Here is an 18,229-nt window from a genome sequence, read left to right as displayed (position 1 = left end):
CTCGAAGTAGGAGAAGTTGTATAGCAGTATACAAGCGTATGCTGATATGCAACATCAAAGGTTGTTTTAATTTCATAGTTTATTTATTTAAACGATTTGCTTAATTATTCTTTAAGTGGATCGTACCCAAATACGACAACCTCCAAGACTGCACTGTGAGTGCTTCTACTTTGCATCATCAGCTTCCAGTTTTCTATTGACGTGGTACATCTTGCGGTTACTGCTGACAGGATGCGTATGCTCAAAGCATGTCTTAATCACAAACCACCGATTCTCCACGTCCTTCAAAACTATCTTTAGGTGGATGAAGGCTGTACACCCAACTTTACCTGTCTTTCGGTTGGGTCTCTTGAATCCACCCTCATCATCATTGCCGTCTTTTATTTTTTACTTTGTTACTATAATTATAAGATCACTGAAGTCAAAAAATACATACTTTCTACACCTCTGGTGCTACGATAATCTCCAAAGTGCTTGCACACAAGTTTGACATAGACTTTGGCACTTCTCAAAGTTTGGAATTGGATGTTTTGAGCCTTGCAAAACTCTTGAATTTCCGCTCTTGCAGAATTCTTATGGCCAAATGTCTTCTTTTTTGAAAACTCTTTCTCAAAAGCCTCCTTCATACCAACAACAGCTTCACTGCTACTTTCTTTCGCTTAGCTTATAGAATTTTTACAAAAGGTATTTGCATCCAATATCTTGTTCGCATCCATCCGTTATCAAATCTTTGTCTATCCGTTCAAATCAGTTGTGTATTCGATTCGTCTCCTTCTGCTCCATCTTTTTGAATTAATACGCTTTCTTGCATCTCTTTGATCTCGTCTTCAATTTCGACATTCAACACATTTGTGAAAAGATTTTCGTATAACTCCCGATCATTAAACTATGTCAATTTCACCAGAGTTTACTTGGGCAGATATTGCAGCTGTTGGTAATGCCAAGAAGGTTCTTCGTCCCATACATGTCTCTGATGAGACTGATTCTGAATACAAGCGTGCAAGTACCATTATTTACGAAGATGAATGCCTAGAGGCTCTCTTCTTGACACAACAAGCGATGTCCATCGTAAAGCAAAAGTTGATTGATGGATCTGTTTTGTTTTCTTTCCCCGCTACCGTATTCAAGCATCCTTTCGAGGCTACGAGGCCATTGAATCCCAATGTGGTCCTCTACACGGCGTTAGACCCATTAGTTATTATGGGGTTCTTTCTGACAGTAACATGTTGTTGGAGGTTAAGTTTCTGGATGATGGTAGCACTATGAAGGCTATCACCAGTGGTGTCTCTGTTAAGGACAAGATTTTTAAAGGTTTTCCAACGAATTTTTCCGACAAAAATACTCTCGTACAGGTCAAGTTCTCGATTTTATATATCCCAGACCAAGAAAACTTTCTGGAAGATTTGTTAGCATCTCTAGCGTTTTATGGACAAGTATTACAAATCAAGGAGTATTCCTGTGGTCGTTACTTTGAGGGTCAGATGTCCGTCATTCTGAACACTGCGGTAGGCTACACGGATGAAGATGATGAATATCACGCTAGTACCTTTGTCAAACAACTTGTATCTATCCGAATGGGACTGTTTTGCTACTGCGACCTTTAAAGGTGCTCCGTCTGTGTGTCATTGGTGCCATGTTGCTGGTCATATTCGTTCCAAATGCCCGGAATTAGCGAAGACCAAATGTTTTGTATGTCATAGTCATGGTCACACAGCCAAGTTTTGTAAGAGGGGAAAACGTTCCGTAGTTAGGCAGCCTGTTTTTGCTGAAGTATCCCAAGATATTGACTTGGATTCAACTGATTGTCTTGATGCCAATATTTTGTCCGACTCAGACACTGATATTTCTGATGTATCTACATCGCCCAAAATTGCTTCCCGTGGTTCCGATGCTTCCAAGTTTGCAACTACTGTTGCTAGTGTGTCTGGAGACGTGGACTATGTAATGGATACCACCACTCTTCCTTCTTCGAACGCAGAACTGGTTGGTAGAACTGGTGGGACCGATAAAGGTCTTATTCCCCAACGTTCTGCTTTAGGTCAACATCCTGTCTCTAAACAGAGAGTGAAAGGGACGTTTCCCAAATTGGTGGCTCGAACACCCCCTACTCTAAAAGGTCATAATTTGTTTACGAAGACTAAAATTGTTAAAAAGTAACCATTTTAATTTCCCCTTTCGTTTTACGTATAATTCGCTTATTGCTAAATAAACTTACTGTTCATACAAAAAAAAAAAAAAAAAAAAGAATTTTTACAAAAGGTATTTGCATCCAAGGGAGGGCTTTCTTTCGCTTAAAGAATTTTACAAAAGGTATTTGCATCCAAAACTTGTTTCGACGATATCTCGGTGAATTCTATCCATCCATTCAATTTTCTTTTTGCATTCGACGCGTTTGCAAGCTCTATCTTTTTCAATTATTACGCTTTCGTTCATCTCTTCGATCTCGACTACAATCTCGACATTTATAGAAATCTTCGAACAAAAAACTTTTTTCAATTTTGAATTTTCAATTCTTGATTCCAATTTTGAAAATGAATGACATGGAATCAAATGATCGGTTGTCCTGGACAACTGTTGTTGCTCGTGGGCGTCCAATAAAATTGTTCGTCCAATGTATCGCTCTAAGGTGCAAGACTTGGAATCTAAGCTTTCTGGTACGGTAATTTACCAACATTTGACCTGGAAATTCAAATCTTGGCTCGTAAAGCTGCTGCTATTGTGCGTCAGGCTTTGACTCCTGGTTCGGTTCTTTTTCTTTTCCGGCTCGTCTTTTAAAGTTCGGGCAGAAGCTTATACGGCCATTGAGGCCAGTTGTGGTAAGATCTCGGGTGTTCGACCCTTAGTATGTATGGTGGTAAGTCAACTGGTGATCTTCTGGTGGAAGTGAAGTTTTCGGCCCCGAAAGTACAACTAAGGCTCTCAACAGGTGTAATGGTTGGTGAACTTTGTTTCAAAGCTTCCCCTTCACATGATGGTATGTCAAATAGTAATTTGGGCTATCAAGTTGAGCATGCTAAGAATACCTGATGAAGAGAATTTTGCTGCCGATTTGAAACGGTCTCTAAAGTATTATGGTAAGGTGTATCAGATCAAGAAGTTCACTTATCACGGTTTTTTGAGGGTGAGGTGTCTGTTTTGTTGGATGTTTCTGAAGGTTATCAGAATGATCTTGGTGACCATTAAAAGCCCAACCTCTGTCGAATAGCTTGTACCTGGAACAATGGGATTGTTTTGCTGCTGCTTCTTCAAAGTTGCTCTTCCTGTGTGCCATTGGTGTAAAAATGGCTGGTCATCTTCGAAAGGACTGTCCTGAACTGGCCAAATGGGTGTGTTTTAGTTGTAATGGTCATGGGTCATATCCGCAAAATTTGTAAGGCCAAACGAATGAACAGCGAGCGCCGTTGATTTGCACGGAGTATCTGCGGCCTGCAATCGCGCAAAAGATGATGTATTATATATCTACGGCTGATCCTCATGGTTTTATGCTGGTGAAAAAGTACCACACTTGATAAAGGCACCAAATCTTCGAAATGGGCTTCGGGAACCTACAATTTTGATGTGGACATGGAGTCTGTCCCTCATGTGCAGCTTGAGGTTAGCGAGGTCAGCTGAGACAATCGGGTCTAGCATGTGCGATGACATGAGTGAAGATGAAGACATGGCAGTCGGTACGTCTAGTGATGTGTCGGTTGGTGCCTCGGGTCTGGTGGTGGTTCCGGTGTGAACTCTGATGTTGGTGAGGTGTCTCAGGTCGGTGATATTAGTCTTGGTGCTGTTTCTTATGGAATGGTGGTGACATGTGTGTTGCTGGTGGTGATATGTCTGGTGCTGGTGGAGATATGTCTGGTATTGATGGTGATATGTCCTGGTGCTGGTGGCGATATGTCTGGTGCTGGTGCTAGTGCTGGTGCTGGTTTATTACTGGTGCTAGTCTAAATGGAAGGAACTCTGTTGGTGGTGGTGGTCGAATTCTTGGCTCAAAGAAAGGAAAGGACTGTGCAGCCTGCTGGCGGTAGTGTGAAACAAGTATCTAGTTTCTTCGAAGAAAATGGGTGTGCCTCCGCCATATACAAGTATCATATGAAAAAGAACTCCAACAGACTGCCGATAAGGCGCAATGTTAGGTAAACCTCTTCGCTTGGGCTCACTTAATGCGCGCAGCATTTTCAAGTCGACGAGCCCTCAATTCAAAAGGAATTTATTTCTTTTCTGCGCAATCGTTCTTTGTCTCTGGATGTTCTTTGCATTCAAGAAGTTTCTTCTTTTCATCAAGCCCATCTTACTGATGATCAAATGCTTCAATTCTGCTCCTTTCTTTTTCCTCGTTGTTCGGTGTTGTCTCCAAATATTGTGCTATTGTATGTCTCAATTCTGGTCTCTATCTGGATGACACTGCTGTTTCATTGGACGAGCGTTGTGTTGTTGGTTCAGTTATGGATCTTCAGCATAATGTCTTGTGTCGCGTTGCCTCTGTTTACGTACCGGCACAGTCTTCGGACCGTCCTCTGTTTTTGAACAATTTTCTTTCTCTTCCTTTTTTCTCTGACATGTCTACTGCGCCTTGGCTACTTATGGGTGATCTCAACAGAATCTTCATAATGTCAGGTTATGGTCATTCCACTGTGTCTTTCTGGTTTGATTGGGTGCGTAGTCATTTCGACAATTGCTTTCCTTCTGGTCTTCCTACTCACACGCAGGGTAACTCAAGAACTACTATTGATTATGTCTTTGGTCATCGCTCTCTGGCTACTCGACTGGTTAATGGTATGATTCGAAAAGTCCCTTCGGCGTATACAGATCGTTTACTATCAATCGATCTTGTTCCTGCCCGTGTTGATATTGGTCCTGGTTGTTGGCGTTTCAACCCTACTTATTGGATGATGCTGAGTTCCTGGTTCTGCTGGATAAGACCGTGGCGCTCTTCTTTGATTCCATTGTTTGTGTTGATAATCCTGGTGACGGTGGTGGGGGTGAACCTGTGCCTGTTCAAGACATATGGGAATTTCAAAGTGTTACTGAAGTGCTGCGCACGGAAGTACACTAGAGGTGCTAAGGCTCGGTTCAAGAACAAAGTTGCTTCGTTACAACAGGAACGTACAATTCTGCTATCAACTGCGTCGGGCATTATCACTAGTGATGCTGTGTTAACTCAGTCTGGTTCTGGAAGTATCTTGGTTGATTCCTCGAAACTGAAAGAGCTAGATCAACTGATTGACAATCAGATTCAGAAAGAAACGCGTGAATGTATGCTTCGCTCTGCTACTCGCTGGCATGAACTGGGTGAACGTAACAACAAGTATTTCTACCGAGTTATCAAGGAGCGTCAGTCTAAACAGACTATACAATCCTTAAAGTGCTCCGCTACTGGTTCTGTCTTGGTGAATTCAGATGATATTATTCGGGAAGCAAGAGGTTTTTACCAGGAGCTATACACACCGATTTAATTGATGATGCAGCTGTTGACTCTCTCTTGGCAAGTATTCCTGATGATGTGGTGTTGTCTCTAGAAGATTCAGACTCGCTGACAGATCCTATTCTGATGGATACTCTGCAAGATTTGGTTGGTCATACTCCCCTTGGTAAAAGCCCTGGTTTGGATGGTCTTCCTTTTGAGGTGTACAAATACCTATTCAAGTCTTCGGCTGATTTTCGTACGATGCTGCTAGGTATTTAAATGATGCTCTTATCGGTGTGTTTCCTTCTTCTTGGCAACAAACTAGGATGGTCTTACTTTTCAAGAAAGGTGATCCAATGTTACTCAAGAATTGGCGCCCGCTCTCTCTCATCAATAGCGATGCAAAGTTGTTCACAAAACTTCTGGCTAATAGGCTTAATCTGTTCTTCCTCAGCTGATAATCCTTACCAAACTGGTTTTATGCCTCATCGATTGATCTCGGACAATGGTTGGTTAAATCAAATGTTTATGGCTAATGCTCGTGATGTGGCTCCTGATGTTCCTCAGGTGGCAGTTCTGCTGGATCAAGAAAAGGCGTATGATAGGGTCCATCCGGATTATCTCCGCAAGGTGCTTCTTCGATTTGGTTTTCCCTTGACGCTGGTGGATTGTCTAAGTACTCGTTCTTTGGTACGGAGATATCCATCTCTATCAATGGTTGGTTAGGAATGCCTATACCTCAGTCTCGAGGTCTACGGCAAGGTGATCCTCTTCTCCTCTGCTCTTTAATTTGGCCTTTGAACCTCTTCTTCGGTCCATTCTAGCGTGCTCTGGTCTCTCTGGTGTCTTCTTGGTGGTGGTGCGGTGTCTTCGGCGGTGTGTCCTCTGGTTCTACCGGTGTGGATTGATACTCCTAGCTCATCGATCGCGATTTTATCAGTCAGTCGGTGGTGAACCCTCCTCGTCCTGTCAAATTAATAAGTTATGCTGATGACCTTGGAGGTGTTTTTTAACTGGTCCAGGTGAATGGCCGGTCTTGAAATCTTTATTGGATTGCTACGGTCTAGCTTCTAATGCCAAAGTAATCTTATAGTAAAACGGGTGTGGTGTCTCTCTCCGGTGTTGGTCATGCTGATTGGGTCGAAAATGCTCAATCCGAAGGTCTCGCATGGCATTATTCTAGTTCTGTGTGGTGCGGTGCGATATCTTGGTTACCATCTATAACATACCTCAACGCAGCTCGATGCGTTTCAGGATGAAGTTCAGCTTAAAATACTGAGACACTCGAATATCGTACGTCAGCGCAATCTTTCTCTGCGTGGATCAGGTCTTGTTGCCAATTCTCTACTTTTTAAGTCGGCTCTGGCATATTTGCGTGTGGTATCTGTTCCAACTAAATGGCTCGATTCTGTCCAAGCTCTGGTTCGTGGATATTTACTTCCTTTTTGGCCCCGGCCCTCAATGTCTACTATGTATGTCCCGCAAAAATTCGGTGGTGTTAGCTTGTCGATGTGCATCTGCAACAGCTAGCCATGCAACACATCTACATTCAACGGTTGATCTCCGACCCGAAGACAACTGATTTTGTTTCTCCTTGGTTGGTTCGTGGTATCCAGTTATATACCGGTCATGCCTCAATTTTACCCTGGTTCTTATATCCGACTAAATTTCAAAATTCACTGAAACGGAGATTCCTTTGGCTCAACTAGGCAAAATTTTACAGAATCTTCCTCCACTCTCCTTGTCCAACACATGGTCTGCTCGATGGTTTCTAGATTTGCCTCTTCAATGTGTTGTAACTGTTGGTGATGCAGTTAATACTTGGTCTCCCGACACTGGTACCTTCTTCTGTGCCCCTTCGGTATTTGGTCTCTGGTATCTTTTCTTGGAATCAATCTACCGACAACTTGCGAAATACACGTGTCGTCAATGCTAGCAAAGTGAAAGAGGTTCGACGAGCCTTGTATCCATCCGATGGCTGGTTTGCTGCAACTGGTTTTCTTCCAACAGCTTTGCATAATCATCAAACCGCGATGTCCTGCTCCCGGCATGGCTTCCAGCGCTTTATCATTGGACTATCCCCAAGGCCGTGGTAACATGGTTACTGTTTCTGGTATACGTCAAGGTGATCTTCGTTGGTATTGGCATCCAGATCGTGCGAAGTTTGAGATTCGCGCCGTCATACCTCAGGTGTTCCAACCCGGTTCTTACTTCGGCCTTCCTTATGGGGGCTCTTGTTGGTCCTTGGATGTTGACAGTAAGGGCTTTTACTCCATGGTGGAGTCTAGCTTCAAATTGTATAGGCTATAGGGCTAAACTACCCGTGTGTCTCCTACTAAGTATCCTTGTGCCAGCTGCCCTATTGGTTTAGTCTCTTCTTCCGAAGACTTGTTCCATTTGTGGTGGGCTGTTTCGATAAGTGGCAGTACGGGTGTAACGTGATCTCTCTTGCTTAACATTGGTGACACATGCAAAACTGAATTTGTATATTTGGTCTGGCTTTGGTATCTCTCTGCGGGTCAAAACCAAAAGCCTCTATCGTCGGATATGCTTGTTATTCTTGCTCTGGATTGGCAACACTTTGGAAATACCATTGGCGCTGTGTGATTGATGGTGGATCTGTGGAACTCTCAAGCTGCTCTTAACATGTTTCAACAGGATCACTCCGTACTTATTGCTGATACTTTAGCACTCAATCCCCTTTAGTTCGTAGTGATAGTCTAGTGTCGCCTTCGGGCTAATTTTATAATTCTTTATATATCTAATAAACTTACAGTTAATACAAAAAAAAAAGTAGTATAGTCTGCCAGCGAAAAAAACTATGGTGCGCCAGCGAAAAAAACTATGGTGCGCCAGCGAAAAAAACTATGGTGCGCCAGCGAAAAAATGTATGGAGCGCCAGCGAAAAAAGCATGGTGCGCAGGAAAAAAGTGCAATGTGCAAAAATCATTTTTGGTCCGACCCGGAATTTTATTATTTGACCGGTGTTGCAGCCAATCTAAATTGACTTGGTGTTACACAGGATAGGATCTTTCCTATAAATACGCCCTTTTTTTTTCTTAAAAATATTCCTCCAGTTTTATCTTAACTAAAAATCTAGTTTCTTAATAATTTGTAATTGACTCCTTTGTGTTTCCCTCAATTTTCATACTTCTTGTTATCTTAAGTCTCTACTTACATATAACAATTAACTCAAAGTTCATATTTTCACACTCGACTCGAATCTCTTTATTACTACAACCGTACATAAGATATTGTTTATAATAACATAATTACTTTTTTTTTAATCTTGGCAATTTGTTTATATTTATATTACTTACGCCGTCTTAAAATCATCGTTGATTACCTTCTTATCCTAAAAACTTTATATTATAAGATTTCTTAAGTTGACTACTTCCAGTCTGGTGCTCACTTTCATAACTACTTTATTATTAACTTCAGTGTTAATAACCTATATCCACCTTATCCTTTAAGAACTATTACCAGTGTCTTAACACCGGACAGAAAGAAATGGTGCGCGAGATTTTTTTTTCAAGCAAAAAGTATGGTGCGCGTACAATTAGTCTATTTTTTTCGCTACTATTTGACATTTGAAAGTATATAATATTAATTTTAAAATCGCAGACCATCTACCTTTATACCATTTACAGACCCCTGACGGCATCTAAACCCATTGCATTGTACCACACAGTTCTTAAATGATTTTCCTTCTTAAATTTAAACCACCAGTCTATTTCATATTTTTTTTGTAATAATCTCAAACTGTATGTCTTTATTCCATGTTTATTTATTGTAGACTGCTGTCAATGTATACTTCGTACACAACTCCCAACCCTAATCCGACTGACTGGACAACTATTCAACGACCGAGTATACTACTAAAAAACTTTTTTTTTGTATTAACAGTGAGTTTATTTAGCAATGAAAAAAATTATAGAAATCGAAAGGGAAAATTGAAAAAATTATTTTTTAACAACCTTTGTCTTTGTGAACAAATTATGACCTTTAAATTGGATGGTGTGCGAACCACCATTTGGGAATCGGACCTTTAACGCCTGATTTCGGGACAGAAGGCTTACCTACAACCGAGCGCTTGGCACCAGGAACTTTTATAGCGCCACTAGTAACTTCGACCATCGGACCAGCCGTCGAAGAAGCAGGAGTGGTAGTATTCATGTGATTGTCAACCTCCATGGATACACTAGCAACAGTGGTCGCAAAATTAGAAGCTGCAGAGCCACTTGCTTCAAACTTGGGGGACGTAGACACGTCAGAAATATGTGTGTCCGAGTCAGACAGCACTTGACCGTGGAGCTCTCAACGGTGGGGGAGGGAAGATTAGTTGGGATCTTATCCAAAACAGGCAGTTTCGTAACACCAAGATTCTTCTTTTTGCAAAACTTGGCGGTATGTCCACTACCACGACACGAGAAGCATTTGGTTTTCGCCAACTCCGGACATTTAGACCTTGCGTGTCCAGCCAAACGACACCAGTGACAAACCGTGGGTGAACCTTTAAATGATGCCGAAGCAAAACAGTCCCATTCCTCCAAGTACAAATTATTCGTGAGTGGCTCATTCTTGACCTTGTCACCAGAAGCATCAATATAGCCACACTATTAAAGAACCGCTTACACTAACTTGAAGCAAATCTATAGGCTAGTTTTTAAAAAAATTAAGTTTTTATTGGCTCTTCAGTCCCCTCCCATAAGCCTAAGGCCAGAAATTTGAATTACGGCCTTTGGATTCAAAATGTATTGGCCAATAAATTTAAAAACAGCCTTTGCAACAGAAATATATTGGCTGCTGAATATCAATTTGTAAATTCAATATCCAATCAATGAAGGATCCAAACGTCTGAGTAACCCCGAGGTATGTTATCCCAGCCGAATTTCAGGGTGTAGCAATATTTTAAACTGCGTACGGTGTAGGTCTTTTTTTTTTTTTTTTTGTATGAACTGTAAGTTTATTAAATTATTTTCAAATTATAAATTAGCCTGAAGGCGTGACTAAACTAATCTTTGGAACTGTTGACTTTGCCAAGGTCGAAGCAATAAGAACAGAATGGTCTTGTTGGAACATGTTAAAAGCCGCGTGAGAGCTCCATAAGCCATCTTCCATAACACACTGCCAATGGTATTTCCAAAGTGTACTAAAAGCTGAACCTAATAGAACCAGAATATCAGGCTTTAGCCGTTTGGACTTAATAGAACAAAGAGAGACCATGCCAGACCAGACGTCGTATTCGTTTTGAAAGTCGTCACCTATTTCAAGAAGCGAAATGACGTTGCACCAAAATTGCCATTTATCAAAACAGCCGACCACAAAGTGAAAAAGATCTTCTGAGGAAGACACTAGGCATATAGGGCAGGTAGCACTAGGAAACTTCAAAGGAGACCATCTATGTAGCTTCGCGCGATATCCAATACAGTCTTGTAGCAACCGCCACCAAGGTGTAAAAGCCTTACTGGTCAAATTAAGAGTCCAGAAACGACGCCACAAAACAGGTTTCAGCAAGCATCGTGTTGGTACCATCTCCGGGATCTTAGGAGGATAATCAAACTTGGAGCGATCCTGATGCCAAAACCACCGAAGCTCACGTGGGAGGGTACCAGCCACAGTACTAAAGTTCCAGGGACCATTTGGCACACACCATTTGGAAAGGTCAGGTAACCAACTAGGCGTTAGAAGATCACGCTGGGCCTGAGGAAGCATGGCATTGGGCAAAAAGCCAGTCGCAGCAAACCAACCTTCAAGGGGGAACAAGGCCCGAATAGTCTCACGAACCTTTGGCTTTGTAGACACGTGATTATGAACCAGACTACCTTCTTCTTGATCCCAAGAGTAGATATCAGATATCAGATACCGAAGTGGAATACTTGATGGAACTAAGGTGGGAGCCCGACCATTGACGGCCGTGGATACAGAAATAACACATTGCAATGGAAGATCCAAGTACCAACGGGAGCACCAAGTAGAAGAGAGTTCCAGTGTCGGTAATTTTGCCAGTAAACCAGAAAGATGAGTCATAGCTGGAATAGGTTGCAGACTTGACTTAAACTTGGTGGGAAACATGAACCATGGTAAAATGGAGGAGTGACCAGAGTATATTTGGAAGCATCGAACTATCCAGGGAGAGACAATGTCGGTTGGAGTGGGACCAGACACTAAACGTTGCACATATATGTGATGAAGACTAAAGCTTTGATCGTGAATGTCAACAAGGCCAACACCACCAAATTTACGAGGTAAGGTCAGAGTAGACATTGCAGGCCTAGGCCAGAAAGGTAAGAGGTAGCCACGAACAATAGACTTAACCGAGTCAAGCCACTTAGTTGGTATAGGAACCACTCGAAGAAGATGCCAGAGACGACTAAGAAGCAGAGAATTAGCTACCAGGCCAGAACCACGCAAAGAGAGGGGCCGACCACGAAGCATTTGTGTGTGCCGAAGTATCTTGACCCGAATTTCTTCCAAAAATGACTCCAACTGACTCGTTGTATGATATAGAGGATAGCCTAAATACCGGACCGAACCCACAGAAGAGGAATCATGCCATTCGACTTTGGCGGAATTAGTGATGTCTACCCAACAAGCATGCCGAACACCCGACAAAGAGACGACGACAGTTTTGTCAAGATTAACCTTGGCATTAGAAGCAGATCCATAAGACCGAAGAAGATCCAACAGGATATCCCATTCACCGGGACCAGAAAGGAAAACCTCTAAGTCATCAGCATAACTCAAAAGCTTAAGCCGGGGAGGTGGATTCAACACAGATTGGCTAATAAATCGCGATCGGAGGATGAAGGAGTATCCAGCCATACCGGACGCACCAAAGGAGACGAGCTCGACCCAGCTATACCACTACGCAGAGAAACACCAGAAAGATCAGCACAACACAAAATTGACCTAAGGAGAGGTTCAAAGGCCAAGTTAAACAAGAGCGGCGAAAGAGGGTCACCTTGTCGAAGACCACGTGACTGGGAAATAGGCACACCTAACCAGCCATTAATGGAAATAGATATCTCAGTACCAAAGAACAGACTACCAAGACAATCTACCAATATCAAAGGAAGACCAAACCGAAGAAGAACCTTGCGGAGATAATCCGGATGGACCCTATCATAAGCTTTTTCTTGATCTAGTAAAACGGAGACTTGTGGAAGATCAGGATCTACATTACGAGCATTAGCCATAAAAGTTTGGTTTAGCCAGCCATTATCAGAGATTAACCGATTTGGCATAAAACCAGTTTGATATGGATTGATTAGTTGAGGCAGAACCACATTAAGACGATTGGCCAGAAGTTTCGTAAACAGTTTAGCATCGCTGTTGATTAGAGACAAAGGCCGCCAGTTTTTCAGCATCATTGGATCACCTTTCTTATAGAGCAGAACCATACGAGTCTGTTGCCAAGAGATTGGATACACACCTATGAGTGCATCATTCAGAATTCCTAATAGCATGGTACGAAAGTCAGCCGAAGTTTTGAACAGGTACTTGTACACCTCAAACGGAAGACCATCTAAGCCAGGACTTTTACCAAGGGGAGTGTGACTGACCAGATCGTGTAGAGTGTCCATAACAATAGGTTCCACCAAAGATTCAGAGTCATCAGGGGATAATACCACATCATCAGGGATACTAGCCAAGAGAGAGTCAACAGCTGCATCATCAATTAAATCGGGTGTGTATAGCGCCTGGTAAAACCTCTTGCCTCCCGAATAATATCATCTGATTTCACTAAGACCGAGCCAGTAGCGGAGCACTTCAAAGACTGTATAGTTTGCTTAGACTGGCGCTCCTTGATCACCCGGTAGAAATATCTGTTGTTCCGTTCACCTAGCTCGTGCCAGCGAGTGGCAGACCGAAGCATGCATTCACGCGTTTCTTTCCGAATCCCAGTATCAATAAGCTGGTCGAGTTCATCAAGTTTGATATTCTTATCTACGTTACTGGAAGAGCCGTTATCGCCGGTGACATTGGCTAGCAGAAGAGTACGCTCATGTTGTAACGACGCGACCTTATTCTTGAAGCGACGTTTAGAACCACGAGTATAGTTTTGAGCACAACATTTAAGTGAAGACTTAAGAGATTCCCAGATATCTTGAACAGGGACCGGTCCTTCGTCATGACTGACACCCGGATTATCAACACATAACACTGAGTCATAAAGACCGCCACGGTTTTGTCGAGTAACGGCAAGAAGTCAGCATCATCCAATAAAGTTGGGTTAAAACGCCAGCAACCGGGACCAATATCAACACGGGCAGGAACAAGATCGATTGAGAGTAGACAATGATCAGAGTACGCCGAAGGGACTTTTCGATTCATACCGTTCACTAGTCGAGTAGCCAAAGATCGGTGACCAAAGACATAGTCAATAGTAGTTCTAGAGTTACCCTGCGTGTGCGTTGGGAGACCAGACGGAAAACAATTGTCGAAATGACTACGAACCCAATCAAACCATGCCGAAAACAGTGGAATGACTAGTAACCTTGACATTATGAAGATTCAAGTTTAGATCACCCATCAGCAACCAAGGAGTCGTAGACATGTCGGAAAAGAAAGGTAGAGATAGAAAATTGCTCAGAAACAGAGGACGGTCCGAAGACTGTGCCGGTACATATACAGAGGCAACACGACACAAGACATTATGTTGAAGATCCATTACTGAGCCAACAACACAACGCTCATCCAATGAAATAGCAGTGTCGTCCAGGTAGAGACCAGAGTTAAGACATACAATTGCACAATACTTGGAGACAACCACCGAGCAGCGAGGAAAAAGAAAGGTACAAAATTGAACAATTTGATCATCAGTAAGATGGGCCTGATGAAAAGAGGAAACTTCTTGAAGACAAAGAAACTCCAGAGACAAAGAACGATTACGCAGAAAAGAAATAAATTCTTTTTGTATTTGAGGGCTCGTCGACTTGAAAATGCTGCGCGCATTAAGTGAGCCCAAGCGAAGAGGTTTACTTAACATTGCGCCTTATCGGCATTATGTTTAGTTTGGTTCTTAATATAGTTCATCATAGCCGGGGTTTTACCAACCCGAAGTTCAGGTTCGCCAAATTGTTTGAGCTTGGGTACCGGTCGAGTAACAGTTTTGTCCTTTTTACTTATAGCATGCTTATTACCATTCACTTTACTTCCAACTCCAACACCAGGAGGGCCGTACCAAGACCGGCAATCCCCTTACGGCGAACTCCAGCACCACGATTATCACCAGGACCAGGACCAGGAGTAACACCATCACCACGGTTGACACCAGCACCAGGACCAGGAGTAGCACCATCACCACAGTCAACACCCGAGGCAACAACCATATCAACGTCATCAACAGTAGCCGAATCATCCATAGCATTCACCTCATCATCTGCTATGCTATCAGTAAGATCAACCATGTCTTGGTCAATGTCAAATACGTTTTCCGCCATGTCGGTCACAGTTGTCTTGGATGACTCACTAACTTGAAGGTCAGACTCCTCAATGATTTGTACATCCATATCAACATCTGGGGAATAATCCGCCCATTTTGAAGAAGAAGCGCCGTTAGGTTGATCGAAGAATTTGCCTTCTCAATAGAAATATTCTCCATATCACGACTCGAATCATTTGGATTCTCCTCAGTGCGTGGGTTACAGGAACGAAGATACTCGTGCAAGTCGATAGAATCCGAGGTTTTCTTGGCCTTACAAAACTTCGCGGTGTGACCACGACCGTTACATTTGAAACAGACTCTTTTGGCAAGCTCCGGGCATTCCTTACGCATATGACCAGCTACTTTACACCAATGACATACCGGAGCAGCACCCTTGTATGACGCGGCAGCAAACAATCCCATTGTTCCAAGTATAAACTGTTTGACAAAGGTTGGACCGGCATTGTCTCGCCAAGATCGTTAACATAACCAGAGGAAACATCCAAGATAACGGAGATCTCACCCTCAAAGAACCCATGGTAGGTGAACTTTTTAATTTGGTACACCATACCGTAATAACGCAAGGATCTTTGAAGATCGGCCACAAAATTTTCTTCATCGGGAATACGAAGCATGCTTAACTTGACGTGCACCAAGTTACTATTCGACATACTATCACTTGAAGGAGTTGCTTTGAAGCACAATTCACCAACCATGACCCCAACAGATACAGCCTTAGTAGTACTAGCGGCATTAGAAAACTTCACTTCCACCAGAAGATCTCCAGAAGACTTACCACCGTACATGCTAATCGGTCGGACACCGGCAATTTTACCACAACTTGCTTCAATTGCGGTATAAGCATCAGCGCGAACCTTGAACAAGGCAGTGGGAAAGGAAAACAGAACAGAACCCGGAGTCAAGGCTTGACGAACAATAGCTGCAGCTTTACGAGCCAAAATTTGAATCTCCAGGTCAACATGCTGGTAAATTACCGTACCAGAAAGTTTATAATCTTTGTCTTGAGTCTTTGAAGAAAACACGGGACGTACAATTTTCGTGGAGGCACCACGAGCAACAACAGTTGTCCAAGACAACCGATCATTTGATTCCAGGTCATTCATTTTCAAAATTGGAATCGAGAATTGAAAATTGAGAATTGAGAATTTAAGTTTCTTGCGTAGATTTCTTTAAATGTCGAGATTGAGGTCGAGATTGAAGAGATGGACGAAAGCGTAATAATTGAAAAAGATAGAGTATTCAACGGCGCGTTGAATGCAAAAGAATTTTTGAAGGATGGATAGAACTCACCGAGATATCGTCGAAACAAGAAGTTGGATGCAAATACCTTTATGAAAAATTCTTTAAGCGAAAGAAAACCTTTTTTTTTTCGTACGGTGTAGGTCTGTCGAGTTTGCTTTTTGGTTTACAGCGGTTCTGGTCTTCTGCCTGGCTCACTTTTTTTTTTTTGTATTAACAGTGAGTTTATTTAGCAAGTTAGATATAGAAGTAAAAAAGGGAAAGCTAAACTATTTCGTTTTAGCAACCTTTGTCTTCGTAAACATTTTGTGACCTTTAAGAGCATGTTGCGTCTGGACAACTAACTTAGGAGCAGGACCTTTGGAGTTTGCTTGATAGCCTTCTGTTTACCCAAATGGAACGCTTTTGTCCTAGCATTTTTCTGCCACCATCAAACATTTTACCAGCCAAATGGGAAGTCGGAACTGTCACCGGTAATGTACCCTCGTCTTCTTCAATTTCCATGGACACCATTTCTACTGTCGTGGCGTACTTAGACGTTGAAGAACCACTTTCAGCAATCTTCGAAGGCTGGTACGCATCTGACAGGTCTGTATCAGAATCGGAGATAACCTGTTTAACAATCGTAGGCAGCTCGATATTGGATTCCTCCTTAGGAGTATGGGCTTGCACTGGCTGAAACGTTTTCTTTTTACAAATTTCGCGGTATGACCATAACCTTGACAAGCGAAGCACTTGGTTTTTCCCAATTCCGGACATTTGGAGCGTATGTGACCGGCGTGGTGACACCAATGACAACGATAGGGGCACCTTTGAAGGATGCCGAAGCAAAAACAATCCCATTCGAACAAATATAAATTATTTGACAGCGGCTCATTGGCATAAATCTTCATTATCCATCATCGAATACCGGTAGTCGTATCGAGTATCAGTGATAATTCGCCTTCGAATATCCACCACAAGTGTACTCCTTGACTTGCAAGACTTCTCCGTAAACAGAAGAGAACCTCATTAACTTTCAAGAAATTCCTCCTTATCAGGAATATATAAAAGAGATATCTTCACGTGGGCATGCTTCTTCACTTCGCTATCATTTGAATGGGTTCCTTTGATAACGGTGTTCTTGATTGTAACACCAGAAGAAATTGCCTTGTCAAAACTTGAGTCATCAACAAATTTGGCTTCAATCAAATGATCACGATCTAAGCTGGAACCATAATTACTGATTGGGCGGAAACCATGGACAGGACCACATGCGTTTCAATAAGCTTATATGCTTCGGTACGATGTTGGATTAACGAAGCAGGAATGGAGAAAAGAGCGGAGTCAGTGTCAGGGCCTGTTTCACTATTTCGGTAGCCTTCTGCATTCTGATGAGGCCTTCAAGGTCTTCACTTTGGTAGATGACCTTACTTTGTAACTTAAATTGAGAGTCCACATTTTTAGGGACAGATAAAGGACGAACAACTTTCTTGGAATTACCACGACACACGATGTTGCCCAGGAATTGTGAAGATTTTTCTGGCATTGTTTAATAATCCAGAAAGAAAATTAAAATTGGAGATTGAGAATTGAGAATGTTGAATCTTTGCCGGATTGGCTAAATGTCGCGATAAACGCTGAGATCGAAGAGATGGAGGGGAGCGTAATAAATAAAAAGATAGAACCGATAGAGAAATCGAATGCAATAAAAATTTCTGATGGATGTATAGTTCACCGAGATATCGTTGAAACAGAGTTTGGATGCAAATACCTTTATGAAAAATTCTTTAAGCGAAAGAAAGCCTTAGATTTTGGTTCTGCCTGGCTCACTTATACGTTTCCAGCCGTCTTATTGGCTCTTTTGCAGGTTACAGCGGTTCCGGAAGATTATTGGCTAAACAGCCCCTTACTACAATCGTACCGCCACCAAATTTAGCAACAACCACATGATATCAACGCGAAAAATACTTGGCTGTACCGGGATATGTGACAAAGCCAACGTATATATGATAAAGATCACAAACCAGTGTATGTATTTAAAATGTGTAAACAACGGCTAGAGATAATTTACAGATTTGATTTGCTTGTTTTTAAATTATTTAGTTTTTTTAATTGGTCTTTGCGCCTATTTACTTTCGAATCGGCGTTAAATTTGGATTTTG

General features: G+C 42.3%; 4 protein-coding genes across 4 annotated transcripts; 1 reads left to right on the top strand and 3 right to left on the bottom strand.

Moving 5' to 3' along the window:
- Positions 1-165: 165 nt before the first annotated feature.
- Positions 166-626, bottom strand: EV154DRAFT_570636 (uncharacterized protein; the record flags this gene model as incomplete). The annotated part of the gene is made up of 2 exons (XM_051606207.1): positions 166-377; positions 437-626. 2 exons carry the CDS (start codon positions 624-626, stop codon positions 166-168), a joined length of 402 nt encoding a protein of 133 aa, XP_051451240.1.
- Positions 627-668: 42 nt separating this feature from the next.
- EV154DRAFT_529599 (uncharacterized protein) lies at positions 669-2,222 on the top strand. The gene is given in 3 exon segments (XM_051603693.1): positions 669-1,119; positions 1,149-1,505; positions 1,525-2,222. The coding sequence occupies 3 exon segments, from the start codon at positions 889-891 to the stop codon at positions 2,155-2,157; spliced, it is 1,221 nt and encodes a 406-aa protein (XP_051451239.1). The 5' UTR covers positions 669-888; the 3' UTR covers positions 2,158-2,222.
- Positions 2,223-8,565: 6,343 nt separating this feature from the next.
- On the bottom strand, positions 8,566-9,998 carry EV154DRAFT_487662 (uncharacterized protein; the record flags this gene model as incomplete). Its single annotated transcript, XM_051598993.1, has 5 exons — positions 8,566-8,629; positions 8,716-8,750; positions 9,029-9,105; positions 9,475-9,596; positions 9,703-9,998. 5 exons carry the CDS (start codon positions 9,996-9,998, stop codon positions 8,566-8,568), a joined length of 594 nt encoding a protein of 197 aa, XP_051451238.1.
- Positions 9,999-16,354: 6,356 nt separating this feature from the next.
- EV154DRAFT_556569 (uncharacterized protein) lies at positions 16,355-16,964 on the bottom strand (the record flags this gene model as incomplete). The annotated part of the gene is made up of 2 exons (XM_051605360.1): positions 16,529-16,964; positions 16,355-16,467 (listed from the first exon to the last, which is right to left on the bottom strand). Exons 1-2 carry the CDS (start codon positions 16,926-16,928, stop codon positions 16,355-16,357), a joined length of 513 nt encoding a protein of 170 aa, XP_051451237.1. The 5' UTR covers positions 16,929-16,964.
- Between the last annotated feature and the right edge of the window lie 1,265 nt (positions 16,965-18,229).

Source organism: Mucor mucedo (assembly GCF_025094135.1).
Source record: "Mucor mucedo strain NRRL 3635 chromosome Unknown EV154scaffold_195, whole genome shotgun sequence".
Classification (NCBI taxonomy): Eukaryota; Fungi; Mucoromycota; class Mucoromycetes; order Mucorales; family Mucoraceae; genus Mucor; species Mucor mucedo.
The sequence above is the reverse complement of the archived record's forward strand: the minus strand, read 5'-3'. Positions and strand labels throughout refer to the sequence as shown.